Source organism: Aythya fuligula, chromosome 13 (assembly GCF_009819795.1).
Source record: "Aythya fuligula isolate bAytFul2 chromosome 13, bAytFul2.pri, whole genome shotgun sequence".
Taxonomy (NCBI): Eukaryota; Metazoa; Chordata; class Aves; order Anseriformes; family Anatidae; genus Aythya; species Aythya fuligula.
In genome coordinates, this window is record NC_045571.1 from 11291424 (window position 1) to 11310119 (window position 18696).

General features: G+C 39.7%; 1 protein-coding gene across 1 annotated transcript; it reads right to left on the reverse strand.

Moving 5' to 3' along the window:
- Positions 1-1292: 1292 nt before the first annotated feature.
- On the reverse strand, positions 1293-18086 carry CENPI (centromere protein I). The gene is made up of 21 exons (XM_032196584.1): positions 18038-18086; positions 16337-16655; positions 15918-16055; positions 14860-14978; positions 14154-14261; positions 12888-12936; positions 12529-12575; positions 11697-11786; positions 11201-11329; positions 10552-10701; positions 10163-10283; positions 9866-9957; positions 9444-9561; positions 9281-9345; positions 8697-8794; positions 8146-8281; positions 6231-6355; positions 5078-5126; positions 4700-4933; positions 3220-3261; positions 1293-2430 (listed from the first exon to the last, which is right to left on the reverse strand). The coding sequence occupies exons 2-21, from the start codon at positions 16524-16526 to the stop codon at positions 2299-2301; spliced, it is 2232 nt and encodes a 743-aa protein (XP_032052475.1). The 5' UTR covers positions 16527-16655; positions 18038-18086; the 3' UTR covers positions 1293-2298.
- Positions 18087-18696: the final 610 nt, after the last annotated feature.

Sequence of the window (18696 nt, forward strand, 5' to 3'; positions counted from 1 at the left end):
TTTCTCCTGCACCTCTAAATGTCAATCCTGTGTACTCGAATAACAAAATTGTACAGTTTGTTTAGACTCAACACAAAAAAACTGATCATGCGATAGTAGTCTTCCCTAACATGATTCTGTCATTTCTGAAGCAAACACCAATCTCAAAGAAAAACTGACCTTGGGGACCAATAACTATACATGTACAACATTCAGCATATCATATAGCATTCTGCTATGAGCATCTTTAAATAAATCTACGTACACCACACATTAAGAACCTAGGCACCTTCCAGTCTCACTGGAACACTACAGAGCTCTGCTCCTTTCACAAACTCCTGAGAGCACCCAGGTAACAAGGAGTCCTTCTCCTTGGCTAGATCTAAGTGCTACTTGGAGATGTTCTGTTTGTTCCCTTCCTCACTGAATCAGCCTGCCGTACACAGATCTAGAACCGAGTCTCCCAGATTTTCCCAGGGCTCTCAATCCCTCCAGCCCTATTCCTAAACGGTATCCCAGTTAACAATGAAAAAATACAATTATCTTCTGTTGTTGACCAGGCTTCTATGAAGGACAAAGGCGAGGGATTAAGCTGTCTCTAAGAAGTGTAGTACACAGGCCTCCCAGAATAAGTGCTGACATTTTTAATACCTTTCTGAAAAGAAGACTGTTTAACATAGAAATTATTAAAAAAAAATAAATAAAAAAAAATAAAAAAAAAAGAGCCAAGGACTGCTAACTCTCCTCTTTTACTCAGCTAAGGACTGTAGTGCTCCTCCTTTAATCCTAAACTGAAACAGGAACATAAAACCCTCCAGGAGCATAACAAGTGACACTAGGATAGGGACTGCCAGCCAGTGGTGTTAGGAGGTGAGAGTTAGGAGAAGCACAAACCACCAAGCTGAGCTGGTCCAAAACTACAGTCACAGCTTCTAATAGTTACATTAGCACCACCTCTTGAAACATATTCACTTGGAAGAGTTTGTAAGCTGCTGAGTTTCCACTATCACAAGAAAGTAATCAGGATTTCTGAAAATACATTTCTCTTGACAGAAACTAAGCAAGCAGCACTATGCTAGCTGGAATAGTGCAGCCAGATGAGAAAAGGAAATACTTTATTCTGGGAAGATCTCTTTGCAAGTCTTTTTCTTTCACAGTCTTAGAAAGACTTTCTTATTCTCTGGAGAAAAAAAAAATATATGCATACACACACGTACATAAATCAGATCACCTAGTTGAACTTAAAACATCAGTAGGCTACAAAACCTAGAAGCAGTCTGATTTTGAGACAATGAAGAAACCAACACACATCCTTAGGGGCTCTGGAGTCACTCAGGACTGATGCAATTCCTTTACTGGATCAAAGTACAGATTCACAACACATAATTCAGTATATTGTCCCTCCTGTTGAGCATTTGCAACTTCATTTCATAGCAGAGAGACAACGTTCACTCAAGTGTTGAAGACCCGTGTTCAGCTTCTCCCAACTTTTACTCAGTGTTAAAACAAAGTGACAGAAGAAACTTTTTATAGCAGTTCCTTCAAAATGGCAGTTGGAAGAATTTTTACAGAATATAAATTATACATATGTACACATGTAATATACAACATGTACAGAGCTAAAACAAAAAGGCAAGCCACATGAACTTATTAATAGAAAATAGGGAACAGGTGGCAACGCTGTTCAGATGCTCAAATTATCAATAAACCATGAACTGAGCACTAAGTTTTCCAGCTAAGTTAAAAGAGAATTATAAGCAAAGCTATCAAGAATGTCCCTTCTGGAACCTTCATAATGAAAATGAAGTTCAGGAAGATCAATTTGGCCACCCTGTTAAGAGCCAGTATGCATGTGCTACAACAGGGAAAGCTTGTAGTCCTTCAGTCCAGTATATATACAGTGTCCCTGAAAGGCAGATTAAACTGTCTCTTGCTGTCAAGGAAAGCAAAGGAGGTCATGGATCAACACTATGTATTTGAAGGAGCAGTGCTTCGTGCAGTTTCAAATGCAGAACGTTTGTTCCTCAATCAAAGCAGATATTCCAACAAAGAAAAACAAGGATGCTACACAGCGTATGAGCTCAGCAGCCTCAGACCAAAGAAGTTCAGCAGAAGGCAGAAATAGTGGTCAGTGTTAGTGAACCAAGCCAGCCTAAGCATTCCTTCTGTATCTTCACTTTCCTAACACAGATGCCAGTAAGAAAATGCAGGCAAGGGTAATTGCTCTGTTTCTTTCCACCAAGGAAGGATTAGTGACACAGTCCATTATATTCTGCTTTTCTGTTCCAGAAGGTTCAAAGGCTCCAATGAGTCCCAGAGTCACACTTCCACATTCCTTGCTTTATTTTGAGAGGCCTGGGAAACACGATTGATACTGCTTTCAACAAAGAGCTTCAGGCCTTCTAAACCTTGTGCATAGAGATAATCCAGATACCAGTTCCACTTCTTTCCCTATAAAAAGAAAGAATAATCAGATGTGCAAGCCATACCTATGTCTTTCTTGAAGCAATCTGAAAAGGTCTGCAAATATCACCTGCCACAGTTTGACAACAGCCATCCCAGTCCACAAATACCCAGATATACAGGGGTCCCATTCTGCACCCAGACACACAAGCTTTTCACTTATGTATTACATGTTCTTAGCTTGACAAACCATAATAAATATAACAAATCATGATCTTTTTTAGTACTGAAGAGATTTATAAATCCCAGTTCTCAGAGAGAAAAGTCTATTGGATCAACAACAAAGACATCAAAGATTGAATGAACGTGGATATTGAAGTCTTCCTTCCATCACTGAGTGATTTTTCCAGATCAGGCTATATGTGCGCTTTGATACAGGAAAGGGAAAAAAATGCCACAGCAATTGCTCAGTGGAGGGCCACTGTTCAAAGCTGTAAAAAAAGCTACACATTCACCTCAGAAATTTAATATTGAATTCATTGATCATAGGAATTCTGCTTCTAGTACTCCAAAACAATTTTTTTTTCTGTAGTCTGCACAGCAAACAGCCTTGTCCTGATACTGCACTGACTCCTGGAGGAAATGTATAAAAATCTCAGATCACTGACCACAGCTGGCATAATTTCTCAGATGTTTGACGTGCTCGTGTTTGGCCCTGTTGAAAGACTGAACCTAAGTAGAGCTTGAATTTTCAAAATTTTTCTGGGTGAATCCTACCACCTCATTTCTCCTTATCTATTGAAAATTGCCTGTTTTCACTGAAACATGAAATCTTACCTTAATTAAACTGAAGTTGAAGGTGGGATCATCTGGACAGGCCTTAATGAGAAGAAATAAAAAAAACATCAATCAGATAAAAAACATACGTCCATTACTGAGCCTTGACTTAGTCACCTCCTAAATCAGGAATTGTAGGTGTGCAAATAAATTCAAAGATATTTAATTGTATCTCAGAACAAGTTTCCAGCATTATACTTGGCCAAAAAAACAAATGGCAAGACAAGGGGGAGACAGCCTTGCCCTGTGCTGCAACATTACTGGATAGCAACAGAGAAAATGTATAGATACCCTTAGCAACTGTATCTCCACAGAGTAAAAGCCATCCCTTCAAAACATCAGACAGATAATTCCCAACTAGACAGAGCAAGAAGAGAACATATGACATTTAGTTTACTGCTCATGTTCTCATAGTGTGCTGCAGAGCAGTGCCCTCTGGCGCTCAGCAATGAAGTGTTCAAGAAAAGATGGAACTGCAGGTAATTATGTTCTCTTGTCTTAATATACATCAGTGGTAGCTACTAAGCAAAATCTTTCCTGGTGCCGCAGTGGGAAGAATGCAAGAAATCTCCAGGCTTTTTTTTAAACTTAAAAGCTACAAGGCAGTGTCAGTAAGCTATCAGGAAGCATCAGAACAAAAAGGACCTAGACAAAAGATATGAAAAACTAATTCTGCTATAACAGCAGAAAGACCAAAGAAAAGTTGTATTTAACAAAAATAAAATAGTTTCTTCTGGCAAAGGCAAAACTTGAGTTTAAGTCAGCAGTTACAAAGTACCTAGATTCAAGACACTAAGTACATAAGCCAAGGCAGATTTGTGAAGTGTTCCTAACCAGCATTCTTTCACCTTTCACATCAGATTTCCTAGGTTTCATTCCAAGAGCATCCTTGCTGTCTGCCAGCAATCCTTGTAACAAAATGGCAGCTTTGTGCACCTCTTGGATAGCCTACAAAAGCTAATTTCTCAGAACATTATGCACATCTTGAACAGTAACAACTCTGGTAAGCTGCTCCCTCCACTGTTCAGTAGCTGCACCAAACACGAGAGCACTTGGAACCTTCAGCTACTAGCAGAACTCCTCGGACAATACTATACACCGTGATATCCTACTTCTGTACTTGAAATAGCTGCTTGTATTTCTTTTTAATAAGTGATTCTCAAAAAGTATTCTGCTAAAAGTTCTGCTATGGGCACCTGAATACAACTTAACTATGCATTTCTTCATGTGCAGAAGTTTAAAAGTTTAGGTCATGCACTGTATTCTATAAGGCGGAATGTACTATTGGAAAGCTTTTACTGAATTAGCTAAATAATGAGAAAATCGACTATTTTAGTTCTGTTTTCAGAACGATAAGCACAAATTCACATCTAGAACCATTTTACTCAGACACTGAGTAGACTTTACTCACTGAGAGACACTTCTTTAGAGAAACTGTCAATATAGAACATCTGGTGCTGCCAAAGGCCTACACCATTACCTGCTGCAGGAAGTGGGCAGCATAGCCCATCATAGCTGGGTGGTAGACAATGTTAAAGCTGTTTTTGAATTCCTGCACTCCGGTTTTCTTCAGCAATTCATCATCCAGACGAACACCCTGAGGATGGTTATCCTTCTGGAACACGTTGGATGTCCACAGACAGCCCACCATAGCTATTATGTACTGGTTGTATTCTTGGTATGTGTGGCTACTGAATTTGAATTGCTGCTTTTTCTGAGGGACAAGAAAATAAAATCAATAAATAGCACCTTCAAAGCCGTTATGTTCTTTCCAGTCCTTAAAAAAGAGCTATCAAAACACCTTCCCTCCATTCAACCCAGTTCCTTTCTAAGGTCCATTCTAGCACATAGCAGTTACCTTCTTAGTCAGCTCATTTTCTTTCGCAGCTACCAAGTTGGTTCGGTACCTCAAAAAAACAAAGAAAAGAGAAAGTTAGATGACTGAAAATTTTACGACCTACCAGTGCCGACAAACACTGGAAGAATGTTTACACAGGATATTAAGAAAACTTTTATTTTCAACAAGAGAGACCATCAAACTTTTCTCCTCTTTAAAAAAAAAAGAGAGGCAAGAAAATTAATTCAAAAGGACTTAATCACTTGACATGTTTTTGCTGGGGAAGGGTGGATGAGTCTGGTAAGATTTGTGTCTTGGACCAGCTTACCTGGTACAGTAACATTTATAAAGGCTATATGCAAGAATTTGCACACAGGTTTGAAATCAGCAGAAAAGTGCTGTATATCTTTAAGAAGGGAGACTTTCATTCACTAAGCAGAGAAATGGAAGCCACTGGAAGTAACGCAACTTGACAGTCGCTCTATATAATAAGCACTAGCTCCTCTCATTTCCCAGGGACCGTCTTGTCATGTTAATTACCCTGCAGACTCCTTAGAGGAATAACCACATGGAGAGCCCTACGCCAGCTGTCAGCAATTGGCTACTCTTCTTCTCAAATGCAGCCACTGGAACTAACAAGGCCAAGAACAGCAGACATGTTGGTGGATCCTGCTGAGAGCTAAACAGTGCTGTCTTTGGACCTGCAGGCAGCTCAAGGCAGTCCCAAATTCCCACAGGGTTGGGGGGTGGCAGAAGTGCTTCCTACTCAGCACATTACAGAATTTGCAAGGAAAAGCTTAAGTCTGGTGGTCAGAGCACAAGACTGAGAAGTTTAATGGTTAACTACTAATGATTCCAGCTCTTTGTTGCTAGGTGACTTAAATTCTCTCAAAATATGTGAAATCCTTCCTTCACCTATCAAAGCTATGGAAATAATAAAAGGAAAGAGGTCAGAATCTTGCCATTTGGAATAACAGAGTGGGGAAAAAAATACGAACTACAGCTATAAAACACTGTATCAAGAATACTTGGTACAGCTGGAACATTTCACCTTTGCCTTATGCAATAAGAGAAAGTATAGATTTCAAATTCAGGTTTTACAAAGTAATTTCATTTCCAAAAGATCAAAACAAAAGACAAGAGGATTCCCTACAACCCACACCATTTGTAGTACCTGTACATAATGTAGCAGAGCTGATTCAAGCTGACAGAATCCATACTAAGCAATGCTGGGTAGAAAACTCCAGCAGGAGGCATTATCAACAAAGGCAAATTGTACTTCAGATACATGTCACACACCTGCAAGAATGAAGCAAATCTAGGATTATTATTAGTGCCATTCACAAACCCCCAAACATTTAAGAGCAAAAGAGTGTGATATTTCATTCCCACCACTTCTATCAGCTTCATCTAGGAGCTAAGACCAGGGTGAAGCAATTCTATTTGTTTCTTGCTCAGTACAAGACAGCTCACATCCCAGTATATTTCAACAGTTTTGGGTATACCATTACAATGGTAATTGGTTACATTCTGGGTCAAATATATCCAGATCCTGCCTTTTTTTGTGAACTCTGATTTTTTTTTTTTTTTTGGATCATTACTAAGTATGCAGCTTGGCTTACACTTGATCAGACCTTGTTCCTAGCCTAAGTTTGCTGATAAATAGCAAGCCAAACTCATCCAACTGGGAAATTTATTCTTTCTTTTTGACCTGGCTGGAATTTCATGACTACATGATAAAGCTTTGCTCTAAGAAAAGATTATATGGACATAAACCACAAATTTATTATCAGGCTAATTTAGAATTTAAGGTTGAGCTTCAAGTAAAAAAGGCATTTTAAAATTTTTGCAGATTTAATAAGATCTTCAGCTAAAATGACAGCCTTAAAGTATGGATAAATAATACAAAGCAATATTGCTGTAACTTTACACGTTACTGTCCTCTATTGCTTAGCCACACTAATATTCCCAAGCATAGGCTGTTACACTTCTCTTCAGGAAGATACGCATTGTTCTCAGAAGATTAGTATCCTAAGATCTAGTAACGACAACTCAGATCATAGGCAATTAAGCTGTGGCAGCCCAACAGAGAGAAAATAGATACTACTTAAATTGTATTCAATTAGGCACCGTTGTTTTAAGGTTCCTCTGCTCTAATACCATAAAAAATTTTTCACCAAAGACTATTTGTGAGGCCTTCACATTTCCTCTTGCCCTCAGTACAGCAAATACCACATAGATATAGGTAGATATCTGTATGTAATTGGGTTACTGGTATTTTCAAATATTTAGACTCTTTACTTAGTATCTCAGCTGCATGATTTTAGAGATCTTTATAAAACTGACGAGTTCTGAACACATCAGTGAAGTGTAAATAAAAACATCTTAGTTGCATGCTAGAACACCAGTAACCTAAGGGTAGATGATTCTTGGTATATTCCTATAAAATGATCATTTACTTATTTTAAACACACTATCTTATGCAAATGTTGTTGCCTGTTAGTTTTGTGCATTTTTAATGGACATTTTCGTTACAAGTAGTTCCCAGCACTATCGCTGCTTTTTTAACGCTTCATATTTTCATCCAAATTGTAGGAGAAGCATGGCTAGAGTTCACATAGCAGTAAACACATCTACAGAGTTGATTTAGGGAAACTAGAGAGTAGGTGTATGCCTATTTGACACCGCTTTATCTATAGGATAAACTAGGAAAAAAAATGATTTTTTTTAAAGGGACATAAAGAAGAAGTCAGGATACGTTGTTTGAAATTGAACTAAACATTTTTTTCTATAATTAGTATTAAAAAAGCATCATCTGTTATGTTATGCCACATTTTTACTTCTCCATGAGCAATGCAACTCTGACTTAATTAAGAGCAAGCACTCACTGGTAACTTTTATTTCTGCCTAGGGATGCAATAGCAGTAGCTACCACTTGTAGATCTAGCAGATATTTGGAACATTCTGGCATTTAATCACAAAGTTCTGTAAACTATAACAAGGAAGGTGATTCCATGCTATAGCTGAAAAAAATGCAGTTGACCTCAGGGAAATGGGATTTTGAAAGCCAAAACAAATGGAATACATACGATTTCATAGAAGTCCAGGATGAAGTACAACAAGAAGGTACAATTGTTTTCTAAACGCAATGCAACAGTAGAGATCCATCCAACAAAGTGGATTAGTTCAGCTATCCCATCCACTAGTCCAGAAAGGGTGGTATTCCTGCAGTAATAGACAGACACAACATTAGCATACATACCTCTTCATAAATGCTAAAGAGGAAACATGGTAAAAAGCCATGGTAAAAACAGAAACTAGAAGTTATCCTTCTGCCCCACCACCCTCAAGCATCCAGCAACATGTATTTGGTCTTGAATATATCCAGTATTACATTGTTACCAACATTATTACAAAAACGACCCAGCTGTTAGTCTCAAGAATCTTGACTTCGGACTTTTCAGTGTCAATAGAAATATTTTTAAATTAAGGGTAAGAGTAGGATTGACAAGGTAGCTTGCAATATAGCAGAAACATTACGGCATTACTGACTGGTCTTCATGGTAGGTAAACAGGCATATCTAAACACTTGTGAACAGTGTACAAAACACCACATTATATTCACTTTGGACAAACTTACAGAGAACGAAATTGATAGTCGGACTCTGAATCCAGCCGAACCACGTGCCAGTTCAACCAGTTCTGCAACAGCTCTTTCAAACACTCAAGAACACTGCACTGTAAGAGTCAAAAAGAAAACAGGTTGTTGACAATTTACATAAGTGAATGATACTAAACAAAAAATGCCATGAGGATTAAAGCATACAAGTAAACATATGAAGAGTTTCTCAGGACCACAAAGAGCATTTAGATAATTGCAGTATCCACTTAAACCAGATGTATACATTACATAGTTTTTTGCTGGAGAATGTAAGCTTCAAATAGTGACTCAAAATTGCAGTAAAAAACTGTTGTCTTCTGTGCTATTACATAGTTCTATGTTAATCCAGTGCTTCTGCTTAATTCCAGTCAAAAAAAGAAAGTATCTTGAAGGCACTCAAATTCCCCAAGAAGTTACATCATAAATACATATTTTACCCTCACTTCAGCACAAACTCCCCCAAAAGAAGTCCTCTGTACAACCCCTCAGATTGTTGTACCTTATACAAGTGCAGATAACAGTACCAACTAGAAGGAAACAGCCACTGTACTCACTTAAATTACCTTAAAATAAAGCGAGGATGTGAAAAAGAGCTGTGCCAGGGGATCACAGATGTGTGATTTCATTTCTGAAATAAACAAGAAAGCAGCATGATATCTGAGCACAAATTCTTCCCCCCAAGATCAGACACTGCCCAACTTTATCCAAAGGATCTGCAACCCATACCAGAGAAGCTGCTGAGGGGGATCCAACTCATGAGTCTGAGGATTTGTGATCGGCAGCAGGAGCCATCCCAGAGAGGAAGGCTCCTGCACAGGAACTCCTCACAAGAAGAAAATCCTTCCTGCAGAGCAGAAGGTGAACATTCAAAAATTCATCTCACATACCTGAACTTTGCCATGCTCAATTCACCCTGGAGAAGAGGCTTACGCCTGCTTCCTGACATGCAGTTCTCCAGGACACTCAAATTATCATTCCTGCAGAAACCACGGCCATGTCCAGAATATTGGAAAATGTACATTTATTATTCTTTTGTCTATTTGAGACACTGCAATTTTTAAGAGATACTGCAGGAAACATGCAAGTCCCAAATGCACTTTAAGGGAAGAATTCATGAAATCTTTCGTTTCCACAAAATAGGCCCTCACCTGCAAGAAACATTCTGCCTTGTAGATAATTTCCAGGAAGTCCTTGAATTCTTGTTCATATTGGCTATTTTCAACCACACACCAGGTACACTCTAAACAGGAGAGAAGACTGCGTTTGAACACAAGTATAGCAAGAATAAGCACAATTAAAAGCAAAATTCAACTCTTCTTCAGTATTTCTTTTAATGCTATATGATTACCACTATAAATCTGAATAGCAAAGTGCCATTACTGAATGGTGAAAAGTTCAGTCTTTTACCTCCATACCATGCCATGGTGGTTATGTTAAGTTCTTACCTTCCTGAAGAGTCTGTCCCATCCAGTAGTAGAGCCTCAGGTAAATAGATTCATCTTTGATGCAATTCATGTAATGAAGCAATAATGGGTTTGTTAACACTGAACCCATCTGGGAAGGAAACTGCAAGAAAAAAAAAAAAAGAAAAATAGTTATTCTGTGTTTAAATCTAAATAGTGCTAGAGAATCTCATACTATCAGAGTTGTCCAACCCTTTTATTAGCAACAGGAATGTCTCCAGGAGTCACACTCATCACCCTCAGGTAGGACTACATGCTTTGTCAGAATTAGGTAACCCACATGCCACTCACATATAAACAGGGCATAGACAAAAATCATTTGATCTCTCCAAATCCTTCAGTGAGCTTGCTGAGACCTTCCTGCCACTCACCTCTAAACAATGGATATTTTCTACGAGCTGGGTAAAGGCCTGCAGCTGCTCCACTGGAAAAAAATCATTTGCGCTGTTCTTTTCACTGTTCCCTACTAAATTTTGTGCGTTGGCACTGCTTGCAGGTATAATCAACTGGGCATTCCATTTCTGTAGAAAAGAAACACAAATGAAGAGCAGTGACTCAGCTTCCAATGCAAACAAGTATGCTTGTGACCAACATGCCCATAAAGACTCCACTTTGAACAAAAAAAGCATCTAGGCTTTCATTATAATGGGAATGCTGTTTCCATATAGCTATCCCATCCTTCCCAGTGTTGAAATAAAGCTCAGCTCTCATTACTTGCCGTTAATCAACATGAAAACAGCTGTTTGGCACCTTCTGGCACCAGGGGAGGTTTAGGTTGGATACTGGAAAAACATTTATTCACTGAAAGGGTTATGAGGAATCGGAACAGGCTGCCCAGGGAAGTGGCTGACTCACTATCCCTGAAGGTATTTAACAGACATGCAAGTACAGCAGTGCTGAGGGGCATGGTTTAGTGGTAGAACTTGGCAGTGCTAGTTAATGTTTGGACTTGATGATCTTAGAGGTGTTTTCCAACCTAATTGATTTTATGATCCTAGAGTCTTGAGGCCCATAACCTACTCTTTTTCGTGACTGAGGTTGAGTTGTGCCTAAACACAGTGCTTGGGAAATTGGAGAATTTGCCTGGTTTCTTCGCCTTACAGCGTTGATTGCTGCTTTCCATGGAGCCTCTGAATTCTTGAAGTAAGTCTGTAAACACAAATCAGACACGTATGCAAGAAGCCAAAGTAGGATAAAGTGACAGAAAGACCAGTTTCTATTCCAGTAAACATCAGTGATGTGTGTGAAAACAGTTAAAACCAGAAAGCACATCAACAGGAGGATATAGGTAATCCTCATAAGGATAAAGGAAGATCGTTCCATTTCAAATCATCTCAGAGTGACGAAGAGAAAAAAATGCAAGGCAAGGAATCCTCCTCTAAACCTGATTTTACTCAGTGAAAAGAGGCAATAGAATTCATCTTCACTGCTTAATCATGCTATTGTTTAAACAGAAAGCTCATCACAAATAGTGTCATAAATACCAGTTCCAAGTAGATTAAATCTAACTCCTTACCTTCATCTTCCCAGGAAGGGTTATGGACATGAGCTCGGGACGGAAGACCTTGTAAAGTGATAGCAGAGCCTGCAAATGAGGCTGCATTCCCTGTCAAATAACAGAACAAGTAACAACTTGTGTGATATATTTTTAATATAAATATTGAAGACTATATTCACAAAGAAAAAAAAAGGATTACTAAAAGCTTTCAGAAGTACATGTCAGTAAGCAACCAGAGATGCAAAATGAGCAAAAGAAAAATTGTCAACAAGAACAGCATAGGAAGGGGATTGAAGAACGAACTTTCTGCAATCACAACTCTAATAAAAAGAAATTTAACAATCAAAGCCATTAAAAATACAGTTCTCCACTGACTAAATGCTCCAAAAAACGTGTTATTCTAACTACATAGCTCCATCTATATTTCTCTAGCAACTTAGAACTTACTACTCGTGACTGTATTTTTTTCCTTATAGAAAAGGCAGCAAGATCCTATACATGCTTTTATTTTCCAGTCATTTTTGATACTGCTTGAAAAAGGAAGAGTAAAATTAAAGAAAGTAATAGAAAAATTAAAAGAAGCTGCTCTTTACTTCAGATATTTCACCATATGAGTCTATAAAACATAAAGGTGTTTTTTTCATGTCACTGCACGTGCTCACAAATTAACACATGAGAATTCAAGATGCACATGCAAGATATACCAGCTCAGATGTTACAAAGACTACAACCTACATTTCCAAGTCTAACCCCATCCTGAGCTGCTAGCCTCTCCTCCATCTTGTAAGAACACTTATAAGCTGCAGCATTAACCATTGTTCAAACTCTACAAAATTAGAAATGAACTTGCCGTTTTTGCTTGGAGGTCAAGCAGTCTCCTGACTCGAAAAGGCTTGACTGGAAAAACAGTTAAGAACATCATGAGTTTAAAAAACACATTATTTAACATTCAAGAGAAAATGAAATATCACTTTTATTGTAGGAAGTCATGACAAAGCAAGCAGAAACAAGTAGTCTTACTTCTGTGCTAATACGGGTTTCTGATCCAGAATGTATTGCACAAACCTGACTGAACTGCCACTTAGGCTTCCTTGCCTTAAAAGCATTGCCTTACCTAGTCATTGGAGTAGCTCCATTTGAAGAAATGGCAGCACCGGGAAACAGAAGAAACAAAAGGCCTTTTTAACTCATACAATTGGATAGACTTACCATTTTCTTTCTTAGTCAGCAGGTAGAGCAGGTGGCAGACGTAGGGGCACTGCAAAGAAAAAGCAGCAGTGAGCTACCCTGCCGATACAGACTGCTAACTATGATACATCAAAAGCGACACCCTTCCAGAAAGGCTTCACAAGCTGATATTGCTTCATTCAGTTGGCTGCCTCGAGTCATCATGGCATCCCCACTAGGGCAGAGCATACCTTACTTCTTGTAGCAAGCAGCCTGCTTTTACACGTCACTTACATCAATTTTAAGTAGATACATTATCTACATTACAAGCTGTCCTTATAGTAATAAAGTTATTCAATGAGCTTTCGTCTTGTTTTGGGGAACATGGTCTACATATTTCAGAGATCAGCAGTGAATGGGCAGTAACATTTTCCAAAGCAAAGATACCCTTGAATCAAAATATTAGAGCTTCTAACTACAGTGAGTCTGCAAGGGTCTTAAATTGGGTTCAGCTGCGTTTTCCAATTGTCCCATCATGCCTGAATAAGCTACAGAACTTAAATCCAGTTTTATGGAAAAAAGGTTATAACTAGTGTTAACCCATCCAAAACTTTGCAGGAAGCATAGCTCAGAACTTCAGAAATTTGTCTTGACCACAAAATATTCTGAACTGAAAGAATATCAACAATTTCATACCTATCTAACATGATTGCCAACTGGATCTTAATCTGAATTGAATCTATTTCAACATTCCAGCGCCCAGATTTTACAGATATCAAATAGCACAAAACTCCTGAATGTTTGCCCTGTTCTAAGCTACATTTCAAAGAAATTAAGTAGAACAGAATTTTGAGTTTTTAATCATTCTATAAACATTGCTCCTAAAGGTTTTTTCTTTTTGCCCAAGGTATGCAAGTCAGTTTCTTCTCAGGGACAGAGGACTACACCTGCTGACATGTCACATCAAAGGTAATTTCAGGCACTGCAGTGTCACAGCGTCTCTTAGGAATTTACATGAAAAATACTGTCTATCTGTTCAGATGTTACAGAGTGTCAATGCTTGGAAACATGTTTAACCAAACAGATCACAGTACCCACACTAAAATAATCCAACAGTACTTTCCCATTTCCGAATCAGAATTATCCAGCAATCTTAGAACTCAAAAAGAAAAAAGGAAACTAAGTTCTACCATCACATCGTCTCTCATACACAGCTATCTCAGACTAATTTTTAGTACCAATACACACACTACTAATGAACGTTTAGGTTTATTTTGTGAATTCTGTATATTCTTCATCTCTCCTTACCAGCTTCTCATCATGAATGAAGGAAAAGAAGAAGCCATAAAGGGCATGAAGTTGTTCCTTGCGATCAATGAAGTCAAACATTGTGATCAGCCATCTTAGAAAAAGCAGCTGCAGACAGAAAGAGAGTCATCTTACATCAAGTAATAGACAAAACCAAGACAGAGCAGTCACTAGCCAGTTTAAGAGACATCATCATTAAAGGACACTCAAAGACAACCAGATAGCTACAAGATAAGCCTGAGAAGAGCTCCAAATTCCATGCTGTAAGAGAGAAAGCAGCCCTGTTCCAAACGCGCGATAACCCCCAAATATGATGTAAACCTTTCAGCCATCTACATGAAGACCAAAAAGACCATTTCACTAATCTTAAATTATGATGCCAAGGCACACAGAACTTAGGTGATACGTTGCTGAGGTGGATGAATAATGCCTCACACAGCTCAAGTCATTCACAGAAATTAATTCCTTAGGAGAGGCTTCTCCACTAGAGAACCTTCCTGTTCTGTAACTGTGCAAATTCCCACTCACAATCCTCACAATCTCAGCTTCCACTCCCTTTCCATGTACAGGTTTCTCTGCCAGTCTTTCTAAAAAACAGCAGCTTAAGCAAGAACCTTGCACGTCAAAACCCCAGCTTCCTGCAGATAATCTGTCCTCATCATTCCTGTGCTGAAGCAGTAACTACCACAAACATTTATGAAGTTACCTGGACATTGCTTGTGCATTTGCTGACGCAGAGCCAAGATACAGATGAAACAACAGAACTTTCTGGTATTACTGAGGCTGGAACTAAGCTCTTCAGTAAACGAGTATTCACTGTATCAGCTGGAAAACAAACGTTTTAAAATTGGATGCTGCTCACAAACCAGGTTCTTTGACACAGTTTGGCAGTTCAGGTTAAAATCCCCTCTGGACAAGATTATTCAGAGCTTTATTGCTTACAGGAACAGCACACAAGAAACCAGTAGGGATTTATCTAAAAAATATGAGAAATATTTCTTTCCAGGTTAAAGAAAATGGCATATGTATTATTCCAGTATAGAAATAGCCTTTAGGCTCTTGGCAAGACAACCAACAGTAACACAAATTTCTGGTAATATTAACAACCAATTACTTCAACAAATGAGCATGTGATTATCAGCCAAATATTGGCAGATTAGTGTCTTGGAGATAAGCCAACAAATTTAAACCAAGAAAAGAATTGAATTGCTTGTATAACGGGGAAAGAATCCCGTAACATCCTCTTAGACTAGAGGGAGTGAAAGGTTTATTTTTTTTTTAATTGAATATTTCATTAGTTTCAAAATTTAGGTGATGGCCACCATTTCAAAGAAAGCAGCATGAACTGATTGCTAGTATGACACTAATTTTATCAAGTTTCACAATACAACTATGACAGTTTGTTCAATTATTTTGATCCTGGGAAGAAGAAACCTATGCAAATAGTTACAAGAAGGAAAAAAATATAATGGTTGCTAAGGACACTCTTCAAGCCTTTAAAGATCTGCAATTAAGAACAAAGAAAATAAGCTTTTCAAAAAAGCTTTGTAACAAGCCATAATATTCTTCCCTATATCACTCACCTGTAACAAGAACTGAAGTTATTTTTAGCATGAACTCAGTTTACACTGGAGCATGCCAGAAAGACTAATTTTATGCTAAATTGCCTAACAATACAGTTGCCATAAACACATTATCTCAAGCAGGTTTGATTAGAGGGAAAGGAGAAGTTCACAGAAGACTTGTTAGCAGTAAGCATTTTACCAAGTTTGCCACTGAGTGCCACGGTTAGTAACGGATCAAACACTTCAGGGGGTAACCCTCTTTCCAGGCCAATGCTTTCCACAGTAGACAAATGTTTCTGCAAACCTTCACTCTTTTTCAATGAAACCCGGTCTTGAACTAGGGGAAAAAAAAATAGATGACAGTGATGAAACAACTTGTGAACTGATACTGAATTATTTTAAACTTCTCTGAACTTTTCCCATATATAGTCCATCTTTTTGGGTTCTTTACATAGCAATAGAAAGCAGAAAAGCTTTCAAGACACTAAGGAGTTACCGCGAAGTTCAGATATTAGAAGAGAGAAAACGGCAGGTGAAATTTGATTTTTTTATTGTTATTTTAAAGAAATTGATAATCCTTTCAAACCTAGTTCGTTAACCTTAAAACTGTCCTCTTACCTTTCTCAAAGAATCTCACAGCTTGCTCAAGGGAGTTGTGCTTGCTGTCATCACTTGGAGACTGCTGATTTTGTACAGTTTTTTCAGTATTAATACTCCCTTCTTTTCGCCATGCAGAGAGGTCGGTTTGATTGCTATCGTGAACACGGAGAGGCTGCTTTGAGTGCTTAGAACTCTGTCTTCGCTGCATTTTTTTCAGGCTGCCAGCTGAGACTGGAGAATTTCATTCATTTGTCATGTGAGTTCCAGTCCCTCATTACAACGATGGAAGAAAATAGATGATCCTCCAATTGATGAAGAACATCAGAGAGACAGTTTCCTGCAAAAGAAAAAAAATATTTTTCTGACAAACAGACTTTAGAGGGATCCTGCATAAGGCAACTTCACAGCAAGTCATTTACAGCTGTCTGCCCCTAAACAATCAGACAATATGCTCAGAAGCTGTGCATACAGTTGTGCTATGAATTGAGAAATTCAATTCTTTCTTACATTAAAAAAGGGAAGAAAAAAAATCAAAAGTAAAAACTAAAACCAACTCCTTTCAAAATAAAACTTGTCTGATAAAATTTTATATAGTATTTTGATCCAAATTAACATAACCAGAAAGCCAACAGTATGCAATCAACAATTTCCTTTGCTGTCTATTTTATTCTTTATCAGTTCTGTTACTTGTGCTGTATACATCAACAGGTCACAATTTTCTGTGGGGGTAATGCTCAGATTTTACAGGACCATAAAAACACTTTTCTTCCTATTTTACAGAGTTAGATTCCTATATAATATATTTCTACATAGTAGCTGAGATTTAAAATATATATGTTTTGGTAAATTTCCAAGTGAAGTACAAGAGCTACTAATACTGTCAAACTGCCTAGCCCTGGCTGAAATACAATCGTGAGAAGTGACATTTTCTCTGTGTGTTAGAGAAATCAAACTTCTACCCCGAAAATGTGACATGTTGCTACATTGTACCCATGTTCCCATGTTCCTGGGTTTTGCAGAGTGCATGTGCATGCCCCTGAGCTGCTGGAGCAATTGCTTTTGCTTCCCAGCTTTCCCATCACAAGAAAACAGAAAGATTTTCAGCTCACGCTCCTCTTCAGCTCTCACTTACTCAAGACATTAGAACTTTTTCTGTTTCCCTTTAGCTTTGTTTGACATAAACTTCTGCGACCAGTACAGCAAAACCAAATTTCTGGCTAGCTACGTTAAGATCTCTTCCGCAGTACCATGATACTCACCGAGGTACACACAATGCTTTCAAATAACACCTACCAGCTCCAGCAGAGCTGCGTAGCCTCGGTTCAGATAACACCCCCAAGGCAATCACAGCTCGCAGAGATGCAGGGAGGTGACGGACACTAACCGAGATGTTCTGAAGCAGCGAAAGCTGCTGGTGGTGACCTTACCCCGAGTGCCCCGGCACCCTGCTTGCACCCCGAGCCACAGTTTGGGACGAGGCCTGAGCCAACAGGCGCCAGCTGCCACACGCAGCCCCCTCACAACGCCCTCCCCTGGCGCAGCAGAGGGGCTGGGCAGGAAGCGGGACGCCGCCAGAGCCCACACCAACCCGACAGGGCCTTTCCGCAGCACCCCCGGAGGCCGGGCCCGCTGGGGAAGAAGCGGGTGCAGGCCTCAGGGCCCGGTTGCCACGGCTGCAGCCCCCCGGTTGCCATGGCTACGGCCCCCCGCCGCCATTACCTGCCGCCCGCTCCAACCGCCCGCAGTTCAAACCTCCGCGCCGCATCCCGCGCATGCGCGCCGCCGGCGCGCCCTCCCCTCCGCCTGGTGCCCCCGGCCCTGCCCGGCGGCTCTGAGCATGCGCAGTGGCCCCGCCCGGGCTGCGTGCGCCGCGGGCCGTTGGCGCTGGGCGGGGAGGGAGGGAAGGGGCTGAGGGGGGGGCGATGGCGGCCGGCGCCTCAGGGCGGCCCCGCGCCTCCGGGCTGGGAGGGGCTGGCACGGGAGGGTCCCCGGAGGGAGAGTGGGGGCTTGGAGAAAAAGAGCTCTGAAAAGAAGGGAGAAAAGCGCAGGGGAAAAATGAAAAATAAAGTGTATATTGGCCTAATGTGGTGTTACGGAAGGATTCAGTTAGCTCCTGCCACCTCACCGCCTCCAGCAAGTAAAGATGAGTTCCAAAAATAGCTTGGTAATGCTGGGGGTCAGCGATGGAGGTCAACCCAATGCAGATATTCTTATGTATCTATATATAATAATATATAAATATAATATAATACAGAGTTCTTGGATGCACAATGTGTAGCTGCTGGTGTGGGCAGTAATCCATACTGCTGCAATAAAGAAAGGTGGACATGGGGATGTTCTTCAGAATTCCCTTACAGTCTGCAGCTGGAGTACTTACA

Coding starts and splice junctions, on each gene's coding strand:
- CENPI (XM_032196584.1), bottom strand. CDS start 16,526: ATGCAGCGAAGACAGAGTTCTAAGCACTCAAAGCAGCCTCTCCGTGTT. Junction 11,787..12,528: donor TTGACCTCCAAGCAAAAACG/GCAAGTTCATTT, acceptor GTTATTTGACAG/GGAATGCAGCCTCATTTGCA. Junction 9,958..10,162: donor GGGACAGACTCTTCAGGAAG/GTAAGAACTTAA, acceptor TCTCCTGTTTAG/AGTGTACCTGGTGTGTGGTT.